The sequence below is a fragment of the Magnolia sinica genome, chromosome 1 (genome assembly GCF_029962835.1).
Source record: "Magnolia sinica isolate HGM2019 chromosome 1, MsV1, whole genome shotgun sequence".
Taxonomy (NCBI): Eukaryota; Viridiplantae; Streptophyta; class Magnoliopsida; order Magnoliales; family Magnoliaceae; genus Magnolia; species Magnolia sinica.
In genome coordinates, this window is record NC_080573.1 from 106,851,065 (window position 1) to 106,866,724 (window position 15,660).

The following is a 15,660-nucleotide window of genomic DNA, read 5'->3' on the forward strand; positions in this document are numbered from 1 at the left end:
TTTTACCCTCTTCTGCACCGAAACGCCAATGCCACTTCCCAAGTAACGCCACATTCCTCGACTCCAAAAGTCTAATGACAGCCCCTCCCTCACAAATTGGTTCATCCCAATTGAGGAGAGGAAACTTATGTTTCTCTTCAGCCCCTCTCCATAAGAAATCATGCCTTAGTTTCTCAAGCTTGTTCAACATTGATTTTAGACACTTGAACAAAGACAAAATAAAGGAGAAAGTTGGAGAGAACTATTTTGATGAGAGTGATGTGCCCTCCTATCGACAAATGACGGCTCTTCCACCTAGAGAACTTCCTCTAAAATCTTTCAACCACCTTGCTCCATAAATGTATAGTTGGCTTCCTCAAACATAATGGAAGCACCAAATAAGAGGGGAGAGACCCTACCGCACACCCGAACACCTACGCGAATAGTTGAACTTCCTCCTTTGATAACCCGATGCCTAGCATTTCACTCTTGACAACACTAACTTTCAAACCAGAAACCTCGTCCAAGCACCCCAAAATTTTCCTCAAATTATCCATTTTATCCACCTCTGCATCTCAAAATAAAATTGCATCATGGCCAACTGTAGGTATGTTTTGGGAAACGGTTTAGCTACTCGATTCTGGGAAGATCTTTGGCTAGGGGAAAAGCCTCTCAAATTCTCTTTTCCGTGGATCTACCGCCTCTCTCCTGACAGAGATATCCTCATTAATAGATGTGGCTACTCAACTCCCACCCACTTTGTCTGGGACATCTCTTGCACCAGGAACCTATATGAAACTAAGGTGGACGAATTCAGGGCACTGCACGATTACATCTCCAATCTCAAGATCATCCCCTCGCAGCCAGACAGCATTGAATGGACGCTTGAGAAATCTGGGGTGTTCTCAGTCAGGTCCCTCTATGCAGCTCTCTACTATGCAGACAGGTCTCCGTGCGATGCGACTCCGTTTCTTTGGAAATATCACGTCCCACCCAAGCTCAGATGCTTTAGGTGGTTAGCGGCCCGGAACAGGATCCTAACTATTGACAATCTAGTTAAGAGAGGCATGCACATAGTTAATATTTGCTTGTGTTGTATGAGCTAGGCGGAATCGGTGAACCATTTGCTGGTTCAACGCCCCTTTATTTCTTCCATCTTCTCTCATTTCTGCGACCTCTTTTCCCTCTCATCGTGTGTCCCGAAGTCCGCTGCGAAGTTGTTGACAGTGTGGAACAAGGTTAAGCTTGAAAAAAGGAAGTTGAAGATCCGGCGTATGCTCATTCTGGCGATTTGGTGGGCGGTTTGGAAAGAAAGAAATGACCGATGCTTCGATAACAAATCGTCTACGGCTAAAGTGGTGGGGGCTAGGGCCAAAAAGATGGTTTTAGAATGGGCTATCAATGTTAAGGATATAAACAATGTTGATCTTTCTTTTTTAGGTTGTTAGGAGTTTTCTGCTATCTCAGCAATTCGGCTCCTTTTCTTTCTATATTGTTTTTTCTCCTTTTTAATGGATTTTCAGTTCGTTGCTTTTAAAAAATAATAATAATAATAATAAAATTGTATCATCTGCATATTGTAAATGAGATATCCTCTTCCCTCTTTTGATGGTTTGAAAACAAAAATAAGACCCACCTCTTAACCCTTAGACAACATTATACTTAAGGCTTTCACAACCACTACAAGTAGAAAAGGCGAAAGATTGTCTCCTTGCCTAAGACCTCTAGAAGCTTTAAAAAAAGCCTAAGGCAAACCATTCACCAGAAATGAAAAGCATGCCGAAGACACATTCACACACCCATCAGATCCATTTGCTACCACAACCAATCCTACTCAACAGGCATTCAAGAAGGCCCCAATCAACGTGGTCATAGGCCTTTTCGATATCAAGTTCGCAAACCACTCCTCTCTTGCCCTCTTTGTTTTTGGAGTCTATACATTCATGTGCAATAAAAGCACTGTCCAAGATCCGCCTATCTACCACAAAAGCTTCTAATTTTCGGATCACTTCCGCTAAAAACCCAAGAAGCAAGAATTTTCGCAACAATCTTATAGGGGCTACCAATTAAGATAATGGCGCATAAGTCTTTCAAGGACTCCGCACCTTCTTTCTTAGGAATGATGGAGATGAAGGGTGACCCCACCCCTGGTGCTTACCTACCCTTAAGGAAGAACTCTTTCACAAAACCCACCACATCGTACTTTAGCAAATCCCAAAAGACTTGACAAAAAGCCATTGGATATCCATCTAGACCCGAGGTGTTGTCTCTATCCAAAGAATCAATGGCTTTTTTAATCTTTTCTTCTAAAAAGCTATCGAACTGCAAATTGTCAAGCTTAGGTCTGCACCAACTATCACCCAAGAGAAGTTGCAAATAGAATTGGACCATTGAAGAACAAATTTGATTCTTATCTTTGATTCTACTTCAATCTACCACAAGACTGCTAATCCGATTGCTACAAGCTCTTACACTAGCTATATTGTGGAAAAAAAAAATGGGTATTTTTGTCACCCTCTTTGAGCCAAAGGGCCCTAGATCTCTCCCACCATTTAATTTCCTCCTCCTTTAGGAACTTTGAGTACCTTGCCGAAAGCATAGTGCGTTTATGCCGATCATCATCTGATAAACCACACGCATCTTCGTTGATATCCAGCCCATGAATGTCACTCAAAATGCCTTCTACTTCAACATTTCTTCTCCCCATAGCCTCTCTTTTCCAGCCATTAAGTTTACCTTCAAGTGATTTGAGATTTTGAGCTAAAACAAAACCAGCCGAGCCTACAACTGTGAAGGAATTCTACCATTCCTTGATTTGATCTGAAAAGTCAATCCAATTCCAACCACATGACCATAAACTGAAATGGTTTCAGCCCCCAACTTTCTTTCTTTCTTTTTTTCTTTTTTCTTTTTTTTGGAGGAAACAAAATTTATTGAAACACCGCAAAAGCGGAAAAAGAATACAGCTCCCAAACGAAACAAAAGCAAGACCGCGCGAAGTGATCTCAACATACACCGCCCAACAATGAATCAAAGACTAAATTTTGCCGATGACATCATCAACACTAGAAGCCTTGTTATTAAAACAACAGTCGTTCCAAGCTCCCCATAGGACCCAAAAAAAAAAAAACCATTAGGAACAGTTTCCAAATCACCTTCCCGAATCTACTAACCCCTCCACCATGCCAGACCCGAATTAATTGAGCCACCGCTTTTGGCATAACCCAAATGATTTGCAAACCATTCAAGATGTGATCCCAATCTCGATGAGCAAAAGAGCAGTGAATGAAGAGATGATCAACCGATTCCCCACTCGCCATACACATGAGTCAAATGTTAATGAGCGCTAGGGATCTCCCCTACAAATTATATATCGAAAGAACACTTTTCCAACCAAGGATCCACACAAAAGCCGCCACCCGAGGAGGAGCTCCATAATACCAAAAATGGAATGGCAAGCGGATCTTGGGCCTCAGTGATCAACTCGTAAAAGGACTTAACCGAGAACTTTCCTGACTAATGTATGGCCCAGAGCAAGTAATCGTCTTGTTGCACCTCAAGCCAAACGTTACTCAGGTGGTTGAGTAGCTTGGCCACCTCAATAATCTCACAGTCAAACAGGTCCCTGCAGCCTGGCGATGACTAGACTACCGAACCCTCCACCACCACATAACACTCCACCATTGTAACAAATCTATCTAGAGCGAGGAGGGCGATCATAGGAAACAAAATCTGAAGAGCCTGACCACCGCACCAAGGGTCAATCCAAAATCTAATGTGATTGCCCCTGCCCAACAGGAAAGAAATCCCTCTCTTAACTAGATGCTCCGTCTCCACCAGCGCTTTCCAAATAGCCAAGGCCATGTAAAGGGAAGCCTTTCTCATGAACCATCCGCCCTCTTTAGTACTATACTTGCCTGCTATCACCTGTCACCAAAGTTTCCATTCTTCTACCCCAAAGCGCCATTTCCCAAGTAACGCCATGTTCATAGCACCCAGCGGCTTTAAAACTGCCCCACCATCCCTTATTGGCTTACACACTCCATCCCACTTGAGAAGAAGAAATTTCCTTTTATCACTAGCCCCAGTCTAGAAGAAGTCCCTCCTCGGCGTCTCCAACCTGCCCAACAATATGTTGGGGGATTTAAATAGGGATAAGAAGTAGATTGGCATATTCGAGAAAGCCGGCTTTAACAAAGAGAGTCGTCCTCCCAAAGACATATGATGACCCTTCTACAAGGTCAGCTTTCTCGCAATTCTTTCAATGACCATGTTCCACAGATGCTTCGTCGGCTTCCCTATGCACACAAGAAGCCCCAAGTACGAGGAAGGAAAGGTGTCAGTCTTTCACTCGAAGATAAGAGCAAAACGGGTTAGCTCTACCCCTTCAACATGCGCCCCGAGCATTTCTAACTTCACAACATTAATCTTCAAACCCAAAACTGCCTCAAAACACACCAAGATTTTCTAATGGTTGTCCACAGATTCCTCCTTAGCTTCAGAGAAGAGGGGCGTGTCATCCGCATACTGAAGGTGGGATATCTGCCTACCAACCCCAAAAAGGTCAAATCCCCTAAACAAGCCTTTCACAATGCCTCTAGATAGCATGCCACAACAAGCTTCCCCCACCAACAAATAAATAAGGTGATAGAGGATCCCCTTGCCTAAGGCCGCAGGACACTTTAAAGAAACCTTTCGGTGCACCGTTCACCAAAACAGAAAAAGACACAGACTGAACACATGCCTTTATCCAACCCCGCCATTCCATGTTAAATCCTAACCTCCCTAACATGTAATCCAGGAAGTCCCAATTGACATGATCATACGCCTTCTCAAGATCCAATTTACAAGCCAAACCTGCTTCCCTACCGCTATGTCTTGAATCAATGCATTCTTGAGCCATCAGAGCACTGTCCAGAATCTGCCTGCCTGCCACAAAAGCTCCATGATTCTCAGAAATGACAGAGGAAAGAGTTACCCATAACTTGGAAGCAAGAATCTTTGCCAAAATTTTATAAGGACTCCCAATCAAATTGATCGGTCTAAAGTCCTTCAATTGTTGTGCCCCTCGAATCTTGGGAAAAGGGTTATAAACAAAGCACCCATCTCAATATAGAGACAGCTCCTTTCCCAAAACTTTGCCACGAAATCCATAATGTGCTTCTTAATGATGTGCCAAAACTATTGGAAAAAAAATAATCAAGAAACCATCTGGGCTTGATGCCTTTTCTCCAAACATGGAGTCGATGTTTGCCTTCACCTCTTCTTCACTGAACGGCTTTTCCAATTCGGTCGCAACCTGAGGAGAAATCAACTCAAACTAGAGATAGTCCAACCTTGGTCTACCCCACTTCTCTTCTAATAATAATGCCTCATAGAAGGAGATGTGGAATTGCAAATCCTATTTTTATCTGTCATGATAACTTTGTCCACCGAGAGGGATGATATTCTGTTAGCCCAAGCCTGCGTGTTAGCAATACTATGAAAGAAGCACGTATTTTTATCCCTATCTTTCAACCAGATCGCCCTCAACCCTTCACACTACTTAATTTCCTCCTCCTTAGCCCGCCTAGCGGACCACGAAGAGAGGTCCTCCCTTTGCTCAGGAGTTAAACTCCCATCCTCCTCAAGCAGGTCGAGCGCATGAATTTCCTCCACCATAAAATCAAGTTCCTCCTCCCTTTCACAAAAAAAAAAAAAAAAAAAAAACTTCTTTCTTCCACTCTTTAAGCTTCTCTTTTAACATCTTTAGCTTCTGAAAAATCTTGAACCCTGCAAATCCCTCAACCACAAAGAACGACCACCAATTTGCCACCAGCTGATCGAATCCTTCAACTTCCAGCCAAAATGCCTCAAATCTAAACAGCCTCGTACCCCAGTTATCTTCAACGACTTTAAGAAGGATGGGACAATGATCTACGTAACTCTAGGAAAAGTCTGTTGGATGACAAGGGGAAAGTTGTCGATCCAGTTAGCCAAGACCAAGAATCTGTCGGCTAACACCCTCCCCCCCCCCCCCCCCCGGGCAGCAGGGAACAGACCACTTCTAGATCACGCTATCAAGCTCTGACCAAAACTAATCCTGTAGTCTTCGAGCACGAACCCTACACTGTTGAGAAAGCCCACTGAAACCCATTCTTAGGATTGCGGAACAGAACAGACAAAGAATACAAACCGTGAATTACATCCATCCTTTGTCACACATCAGATTTCTAGGCAACTAGGACACCCCCAATTGTCCCTGAAGCCCCCACATAAACCCAATCAGCCTTATTAACACCCCATATAGCATTAATTGTACCTTTATCAATGAGCTGCAATTTAGTCTCTTGAGTCACAATAATCTCAACCTTGGATTTTTTTTAAATTTTCTTCACCTGCACCTTCTTGGCACTGCTCCTGAGACCGCGGACATTCTAGGAGAGGATAATCATTTATCACAGACTTTCCCTGACCTGTCCCTATTTGGCCCACTTCCTTTCGCAACAAACTTATAATTTATGAAGCACTCCAAATTCATGAGCTCTCACCATCCGTTGGGAGACTTTCTGGTCCCCAATCTGTGCCCAGCTTGATATCGTTGCATAGCCTTAGTGATAACACTTAAATATTACATATTTATCCCCTATTTTGCATTGCTTTTATCATATACATCAAGTTAATTAGTATTACTTGAGTGTGTTTCTTGTGCAAGGAGAGATTTGAAGTTCAAGATCAAATTTAAGCTAAATGTGAGAATTTAAAGCCCATAGATGATCAAGAGTGGAGTGATTGAAGTTTGAAAGCTCAAGGGATGATGATCAAGCATATTCGAACATGTGGACCAAAGGAGATGACAAGAAAATTGAACGGAGCCCGAAAACCAGTGAAGAAATGAAGAAAAAGAAGTCCTAAAATTTTAAGGTCAAGAAAAAAGGCAACCAAAATTATAGGGCCAAAAAATGGAGTTTAAAGATTTTGAGGGTTGACCTTGGAATTCGAGGGTTGACCCCCACTTGCTGGATGGTTGAGGGTCAACCCTCTAAGGAAGTTTTCTGTTTTTACGATTTTGTACGGTTTCGCGTAATGAGGTTTAAACCTCAAGCTTTTTTGGTCGATTTGAGTTAATCCTATTTAAGGAGAGGCTCTAAACTTGTTTCGGGCATCTAGCTAGGGTTTGGATGTGAGACAACGTGAAGAAGAAGCTATCCCGGCACTGCTTTTCCATTACAATTTCGGTCCTAGTTCGATTTTTCTATTTTTCATTTGTTAGTGTTAGCTATGTCTAGCTAATCTCCTAAGGCTAAGGGGTGAAGCTTTTAATTCATTACAATGTTTTAATTTGTTTGATTCATACTTTGGGATTTCATGATGAATTATTAATTGAATTTGATTTGGATTTTACTTTAAAGCCTTGAATTGTTTATTTACAAATTCGTTGTGAACTTCAATTACAATGAATGCTTTAAATTAGCAATTGCTTAGCTTGTTTAGAGAATGAATCAATTTGTAAGATTCTTTGATCTATTGTAGACTTTGAACACAATAGATAATTGAATTCCTTGTGATTGATGTTCGAGTGCATCATCAGAGAATCGTTCAATTAATTTCATACTTTGTTGAATGTTTGTGATTGGTTTAACAGAATTATCTGGAATCCGATTTTAATTGAGTAATAGAAGATGAATCTATGAGTTAGGCATTGTGATTGTTAGAAGTGGATTCTCGGATCTTTAGTGTTGCTTTTATTATTGCTTTTATCCTAAATTATCCGTTGGATTCTCAATTCTAGAAGTAGCTTAGTTCTAATTATGTTCTCAACCACATAAATCCATGTGGAATGATCTCAATCTAACCGAGTTATTACTTCAACGCAGTCCTACACTTGGGATTGTGAACACTTAGCCTTCGCAAACTGATAAAAGTCATGGACGTCCTCGTCTCGCATTCCGTAAGACATGCCCACCAAACTTCCCACCATGATTAGGATATCTTTAGTCCACTGAACCTGCTCCTCGGATGGCCTCAATATTTGTTCGATTCTTGGGCAACAGTTGTAGCATTTCTCTGTGAAGCAAGCTCACTTGCATGACATTGTCTCTACCCTTTTCTACAGAGAGAGGGGCAAGCATGATTGCGTCTTCTAAAGAGTTGATTTGTTTGAACAGCTTCTTCCTCTTCATGTTGCATACCATCAAGGAACCCGTAATCTTCATTGGCACCTCCCAAGACGACAAAAGAGCAATCCTCAACCTAGTCTTAGACATCAGATTGCGCCACAAGCACCAATGCCGAGTCTTCTGAGACCCGGATCTGCTCAACAAGGACTTCCATGGACAAAAAGGCATTTAGAGCCAGAAAGGAGGGTCTCCGCTAAAAAATGCGTGTGCGTCCATTTTGGCTTCATCCCAAGACCCTTCATAAATCTCAATATCAAACTTCTCCTTACCTTTCTCCGCTTGGCTATATCTATCAATCCCCTCTTTCTTTTTTCTATCGAGCAGAAGCGTTCGATTCACTTCCACCCTCAGAATGAACGTCTTTTCTCTAATTTTGAATCTCCTATTGGATGGGTTTTTGTGAGGGGGATTGCTTCCACCCTCGAAATGAATATCTTTTCTCTTATTAAGATGGATGTTTTGAGTTATTTAGGACAAAAATTGGACGAACAGGAGATTAAGGTGAAGTAGGCTCGCCCTTGGGGAGTTGTTGACCTCATCAACGAGGATGCCAACATGTCCCCCCATGACAATCTCATTCTCTCGTGTTCATCATGCAGCCAATGTTAAAGCAGACAGGGGCAAGGGGATTCCATCATTATTGTGAAAGGGGGCTGATTTTTTGTTGTTTGAGTCCCTGTTTATTTTTGTTTGTTTTGTTGTTTTTTCTTTGGTTCGGACCCATGGTGGTGCTACTATTTTTTGTTTTGCTTTTTTTTAGATAGAGAGAGATAACGACTAATTTATTAAGATACGCATCACAAAGTGAGAAAACAAAACAACCCAAATGCAAAAAGCAAAGAAAAAAAATATTTACAGCCATGGCTGCATTTAAAAAGATGGCCCATCCCAAAAAACCTATTATATGCACTTCTTTTTTGAGATGTTAAGATTCAAAAGTGTGTATTAAGATTCACAGGCGCCTCGTTGATGACTACATAGACGGGCCATCACGACAGATAAATGGTGACCGAAGTTGGACAACATTCACTTTAAGCAAATATCGACGGAAGAAGCTTCGTTCTTAGAAAAGCATATGGGGGAGGAAGAGGTTAGAACAGTGGTGCGATCTATGTGCAAGGATAAAGCACCCGGTCCAGACGGATTCTCCATTTTGTTTTTTCAAAATTTTGGGCACATGGTTGGGAAGGACACAATTGATTTTTCGGCTCAATTTGTAGAAAGAGGGTGTTTATCCTCTTCCATGGGTGGAGTGGTTTAGTGTGCAAGCTGGATATTGAGAAGGCCTACAATCATGTAGATTCGGGTTTCTTGGACTATATGGTGCAAAGGTTGGGTTGTGGCCACAAATGGAGAGATCGGATCAAGGCTTGTGTTCAATCCCTCATATTTTCCATTCTTATCAATGGGTCTCCTACGGGATATTTTAGATCATCCAGAGGGTTGAGACAGGGGGACCCTTTATCGCCATACATGTTTCTAGTCATCGACGAGATGCTTAGCGCGATGCTTCGAAGAGGAATGGAGTTTAATTTGTTCCAAGGTTTTCAAATAGCTACAAATGGGCCTCACGTTTCTCACTTGCAATATGCAGATGATACGCTTCTATTTTGTTGGGTGCAGACAAGGGCAAAGGAGAATAACCAGAAATTGCTAGTGTGTTTTAAGGCAGTCTCGGGTTTTAAGATCAATGTTGTGAAATTAGAGATGTTGGGTATTCATGTGGGGGAGCAAGTGCTTCAAAATCTTGCTGATATATTTGAGTGCAAAACTGGTCCTTTCCTCCACTTATCTTGGATTTTCGTTGTGCATAGGGAAGTCGGCCATTCATCTTTGGTATAGGGTGATAGAACGTATTGAAAAGAAGCTTAGGGGTTCGAAGGGTCGGCACATGTCGTTGGGGGGAAAGGTTAACCCTCATAAAAACGGCCTTCTCAAACATGCCCATTTATTTCTTATCTTTGTTTCAATGCCCAAAGTCGGTTCTTTTGAGGCTAGAAAGGTTGAGACGAGATTGCTTTTGGAGAGGTGGTACTGAAGGGAGGAAGTTTCATCTTCTCAAGTGGGAAGACAGGTGCAAGCCAGTTAACGAGGGCGGGGTAGGCATCAAACCTCTTGGGGAGATCAACACCGCATTATTGGGCAAATGGGTTTGGAGATTTGGCATGGAGGAAGGTAAGATGTGGAGGGAAGTTGTGGGCTTGTGGCCAATAAGTACAGCAGGCAAGATAAGGGGTGGTTTGTGAAAACCACTTCATTATATAGGGCTTTGGCAGTCTAGAAAGCGGTAGCGATTACAAAGCATTTTGTTCGTAGGGGCATATCCTTTGCAGCAAGTAATGAGGATCGAACCCACTTCTGGGTAGATGTTTGGTGCAGCAATCAAGTGTTACAGGTCATGTTACCGCATATTGCTCATCTAGCACCTGATCGCTTCATCACTATTGTGAAATGTTACTCGACCAAGGGTGGGTTGGTAGTATGGGCGCCTCCATGTCAAAGGAATTTGTTAGAGTCGGAAATAGAGGAGATTGTTAGTCTTCTAAAGGTGCTAAAGTTTGTCAATATTGAGGGTCGATTGGAAGATTCCTTAGTGTGGGCCAGCAAGGGTACCCCCCTCATCCTTTCCACCATTGGTTCTACGAAGGTCTCCCATGGGTGGCGGTGTTAGATAACTTGAAGAGGAGCGATGATTCTTCCTAATGTTTGCTTCGTGTGCATGGCGAATGAAGAGACAATCGATCATCTTTTTATTCATTGCCCTCTTGCCAAAAAGGTGTGGACCCCCTTTCGATCGGCTTCCAACATGTTTTGGGTGATGTCGCGGATGGTAGAAGAACTTCTTTGGGCATGGCAGGGAGGTAGTGTGGGTAAAATAGGTTAAACAAGGTGGAGACTTCTCATTATGGTTGTGTTTTGGGCCATTTGGAGAGCAAGAAACGGTGGTTGTTTCAAGAATGTTCGGGCTAGAGTTGAGGAGGTTATTTGTAAAACATTGGTTCTCTTAGAGTGTTGGGTTTGATTTCTTGGTTTGGCATGGGTGTTGTATTCTTTGCTTGTTTTTGTGAGCTTTTTTAATAAAATTGTCATCTGTCAAAAAAAAAAAAGTGTGTATTAAGGTCTTTTTTAACAATCTCTGAAGTTTCATAGAAAAATTCAACCATTTTCCCAATGTTTCCTCATGTTTCCCAAAAAGTTCAAGAAATTACCTGATACAAATGATATATCCCATGCGATAACCAATACATATCTGTATCCCAAGGATGTGATACGTAACGCAATACCAATACTTTGAACACTGGTGGCTCTCTATAACCAAGATAAGGTGGACCAGAGATGTGAGGCAGCTTACTAAGCAAGCTAAAGAGCAAGCGGCAGAGGACTTTACCGAGTGATGCACTGTCCAAATCATCAAGTCAAGCAATCTAATAACCCGGCAAACTCAATAATCTCTTCATCCATCATATACCTATAGAGGATTCCACAACACAGAGCCACCGCAAATGGAATAGTAACCCGCCACTCTAGGGAAGATATCTGAAACCGCACAGACACCACACCAAATATCCACCCAAAATAGAATATGATGCCCGTTCCCAAGCAAAAAAGCAATCCCCCTACAAACCAAATGATCTATCACCACTTTCGCTTTCCAGATGTTCGAGTCTCTATAGAGAGGAGCTCTTCACAAACCACACACCTTTCCACACACCATACTTGTTAAGCAAGAAGCTCCCTCCAAACCCTTCCCACTTAGTGCCAAATCTCCAAATCCACTTCCCAAGAAGCTCACTTTTTTGTTTTGCTTTTTAATAATATTATCCATTCATCAAAGAAAGTGAAGCCTACAAATAGGTCAATTGGGCCACATGTATGGAATACACAATGAACAAATGAATGCTTGATTATGTGAATGATAGTATAAAGTTTATTTATTTTCCAATTTCATAGGATTCTAGCCTAGGAGAGTGAATCATCTAGAGTCTATTGGTGTGATGCCTCTAGATCCCGTTGGTGCGACTCCATCGTGTTTCCTTTGTCGTGTGATTCTAGATTATAATTTTCCCTTATTTGGTTTAATTTTCTGTTGCAAGAAGAGTGATCATCAACTTTATGCAAAAAAAAAAATGGAGATTTGGATCATCTACATGGACAGTCAAGGAACAAAATGTTCATAGGATGTGTAGTTAAAATGAGGATGTTGCATTGTTGTCAAATAGCATAAGCGATCATATGCAACCCAAGGGGGTTGTGTGCATATGCGATCGCTTGATCGCATATGCCATCGCACAGCCCCCAAAAAAATTACATTTTTTAATGGCATAAGTGATGGCATAATCGCATTTGTGATCACATAATCGCATAAGCCATTGCATATGCCATCCCATAATCCAATATGCCATGGCATAATGCCCAATGGTTATAAAACCACATAGGTGACTATAGCATATGCGGTATATGCTCCCAAAATGGCATACGCGATCACATATGACAACACTAGTATGTGGCAATGGATAATTGGTGAATGAGAAAGGATAGAACTAGAAACAAATGCACTCAAGGGAACCTAGGAGTAGAACCAATAGTAAGAAGATGATGGAAAGTACACTTATATGGCTTGGCCTAAGAAATGATTTGATGAACTATGATTTAATTGAGGAACTGATCCTTGATACAGTGGAATGACGGAAGAAGATTTGTGTAGCTGATCCACCCCAATTAGTTGAGACAAGGCTAGGATGGTGATGAGTGACTGATGATGACATGGGGTTCTCATTCGATTCTTCACTTGAGCTACATCAATGAACAAGACAGAAAGGATGCAGTAGAACAAAGAAAGGAAAGCAGAAGAGGGACATGGGAAACATGTAAAAAGATAGTAAGCTAATAGTGCATCAAGTATAACTTGCCAAGCATCATGCAGTTCCAATTATATTCATTCTATACTAGATTTTCTTTTTTAATGGCATGATATCCTAGACAATTGATGAATAGGATATAATCACATACGTTCAACCATACCACATTGTAGTACAAGTTACAACTGAGCTGTGTGAGGGCCTACTGTGATGTGTATGCCATATAACCCTTCCAACATGTACATCCAATCATCAGGTGGGGCAGCACCAAAAATCACGCCAATCTAATCACCAAGTGGGCCACGCAACAAGGAACAATGGACAATTTCCCTTGAATATGTACATGAATGTACTTTTGCTTCTTTTTTTAATTGAGACGTGCATGTTTGCTTCTCATGTGATGTTCATTTTGTAATGCCTCAGGTAGAAGTATACGTGCTATCAATGCAGTGGTAGTTTGATTGCCGGAGCTAGATAGATCTTCTCAGTTGACACTAACTCTTAATGGGCATACTTTTCATCACATTCTAAGAGATCAATAGCAAGACAAGGATGGAAAATAAGTGGCAAACCTCCAACATGACAAATTATGTGCTTTTTAAGCAAGGATTCAAAAATAAATTTACACTAACTTCAATTCACCCAGCCAACTTGACTCATGAAAACTCACATCTGCTCCTTAAACTAATTCAAATACAATACATGCCCATGCTCTTCAGAAAAAAAGTGGTGTAAACAACATGGAATGCCTTTAAGAAAGAAAACTACCAAGCACATGAAAATATGAGAAAAACATATACCTCATTCTTTCTCTTCCAGCGCAGTGTGCCTGTGCGGCCAGCAAATGCAAAAAATGCAAAATGGCGCAAATCCACAGTTCCAGCGCTCTCAGGGACCTGCACAAAGATTTCAACAACATAAATAACATGAACAACACCATTTTTGCCTAAAAGAAACCAAACATATGACTGTGATGACACACAGACGTAAACACACACACAGAGGAACATGCTCCAGTGTTACTGAGCTAAGCTAAGATCCAAAACTCAAGTGGACCACAGCAAAGAGAACAAGTTGGGAGAGGAAGCCCACCCTTGATTTTCATCGTGACTCACCCAAGATGCACAACCTCCTGATTTTTTGCTGACCTTAATCCAGGCTAGATGAAAAGTTTGAATGGCTTGGATTCCATATACACAACACAGTGGGCCCCCATACAAAATCAACAGTGGGTGTCCTCTCCCAACTTATTCCCAGTTTTGTGCCCCGCCAGAGTTTTAGATCAGCTTATTTTTCAGCACAAGGGGTTTCTTAAGGTGGTGAATTTGATGGAGCGTTTGGATGTCATGCACATATCAAGTGGGCCTCACATCAGTCCAGTACCACTGTAGCTTAGGTGGTACAGTGCAACTAGAGCACGCACCACACACACATACGCACGCACGCACACATACATATACGGACATATCCCAACTAAGGGGGGTAGGCTACACAATTCATATTCCGCCATTCCACTCTATCAAGGATCATATCCTCAGTTCAACCATATGTCATCCAATCTTTTGCTTTTACCTTGACCAATGGCCTTTTGGTCCTTCTAAGCCTTCAACTTGAACCAACTCACTCCTAATGGGTATAGTTCTTGGCCTTCGTTTCATATGGCCAGACCATCCATGTCTACCGTCCTTATCTTATTACCTATTGGTGCTACTTCTAAGTTTGCTCAAATGCATTCATTTCTAATTCTATTCTTCCTCATCTTGCCACTCATCCAGGTCAACATCCTCATTTAGCTATACTCATCCTATGAACATATTGTTCCCTTACTACCCAACATTCTGTCCATTAAACCATGGCCGGTAAAGATCTGTCATGAAATCTCCCCTTCAAGTTGATTGGTATGTAGTCACACAAGCAAAAAAAAAAAAATCCCTCCAGAGGCACATCTCCACCTCGTCCACCTAGCTCAAATTCTATGAGCATTATTCTTCTCAATCTCTCCGCCATCATGAATTATTGACCCAAGATATTGAAGAGGGTCATTTTGGGATACTTCTTGATCAATGATTTTAACCAATTTCCCATTTCCACATCTATTGTTATTAAAATTGCATCCATATACTCTATTTTAGTCCAACTGATTTTAAAACCTTTAGATTCTAAAGCACTACTGATGCGGACATCAGTGGTGTGCCCTTTAGAGTGTACCAAAGGAGAAGGCGTCACCAACAGAGTACCAGAGCGGAGGAGTTGATGTGGATGGCCACTTTTTGACGCGCTACAAGTGCAGGAGCGGCATGACCACACCCCGACCATAGATCCATGGGTCGGATTTTACACTACCACACGGGTGTTCACCCCGACCATAGATCCATGGGTCGAATTTCACACCCTACCACATAGGTGTTTTAGTTTTGGACTTTTTTTGTTCTTTTTCTTGTTTCAAGAGCTTTATTGCAACTTTCTTTATTTTTCGTATTTTGTTATTTTTCTTGTTTCCAGGGGCTTTAGTGCACTTTTACTTTTTCCATAGCTTATATATACGTTGTGAGGAACCCTATTTTCATTATTATTGAATGAATAAGAATTCATCTATTTTCTTCCTCTTTATTCAAGCGATTAGGGTTTCAAGATTGGCCCTTGGGTGTTAAGGATTCCTCCCC

General features: G+C 41.6%; 1 protein-coding gene across 2 annotated transcripts in view; it reads right to left on the bottom strand.

The window, feature by feature from the left end:
- The window catches only part of LOC131253300 (uncharacterized), a 101,510-nt gene that overhangs the window by 54,240 nt on the left and 31,610 nt on the right, over positions 1-15,660 (bottom strand). For both annotated transcript variants that reach the window (XM_058254254.1, XM_058254263.1), the window contains exon 6: positions 13,798-13,893. In XM_058254254.1, coding sequence (XP_058110237.1) covers positions 13,798-13,893 — 96 coding nt within the window. The remainder of the gene's footprint in view (positions 1-13,797; positions 13,894-15,660) is intronic.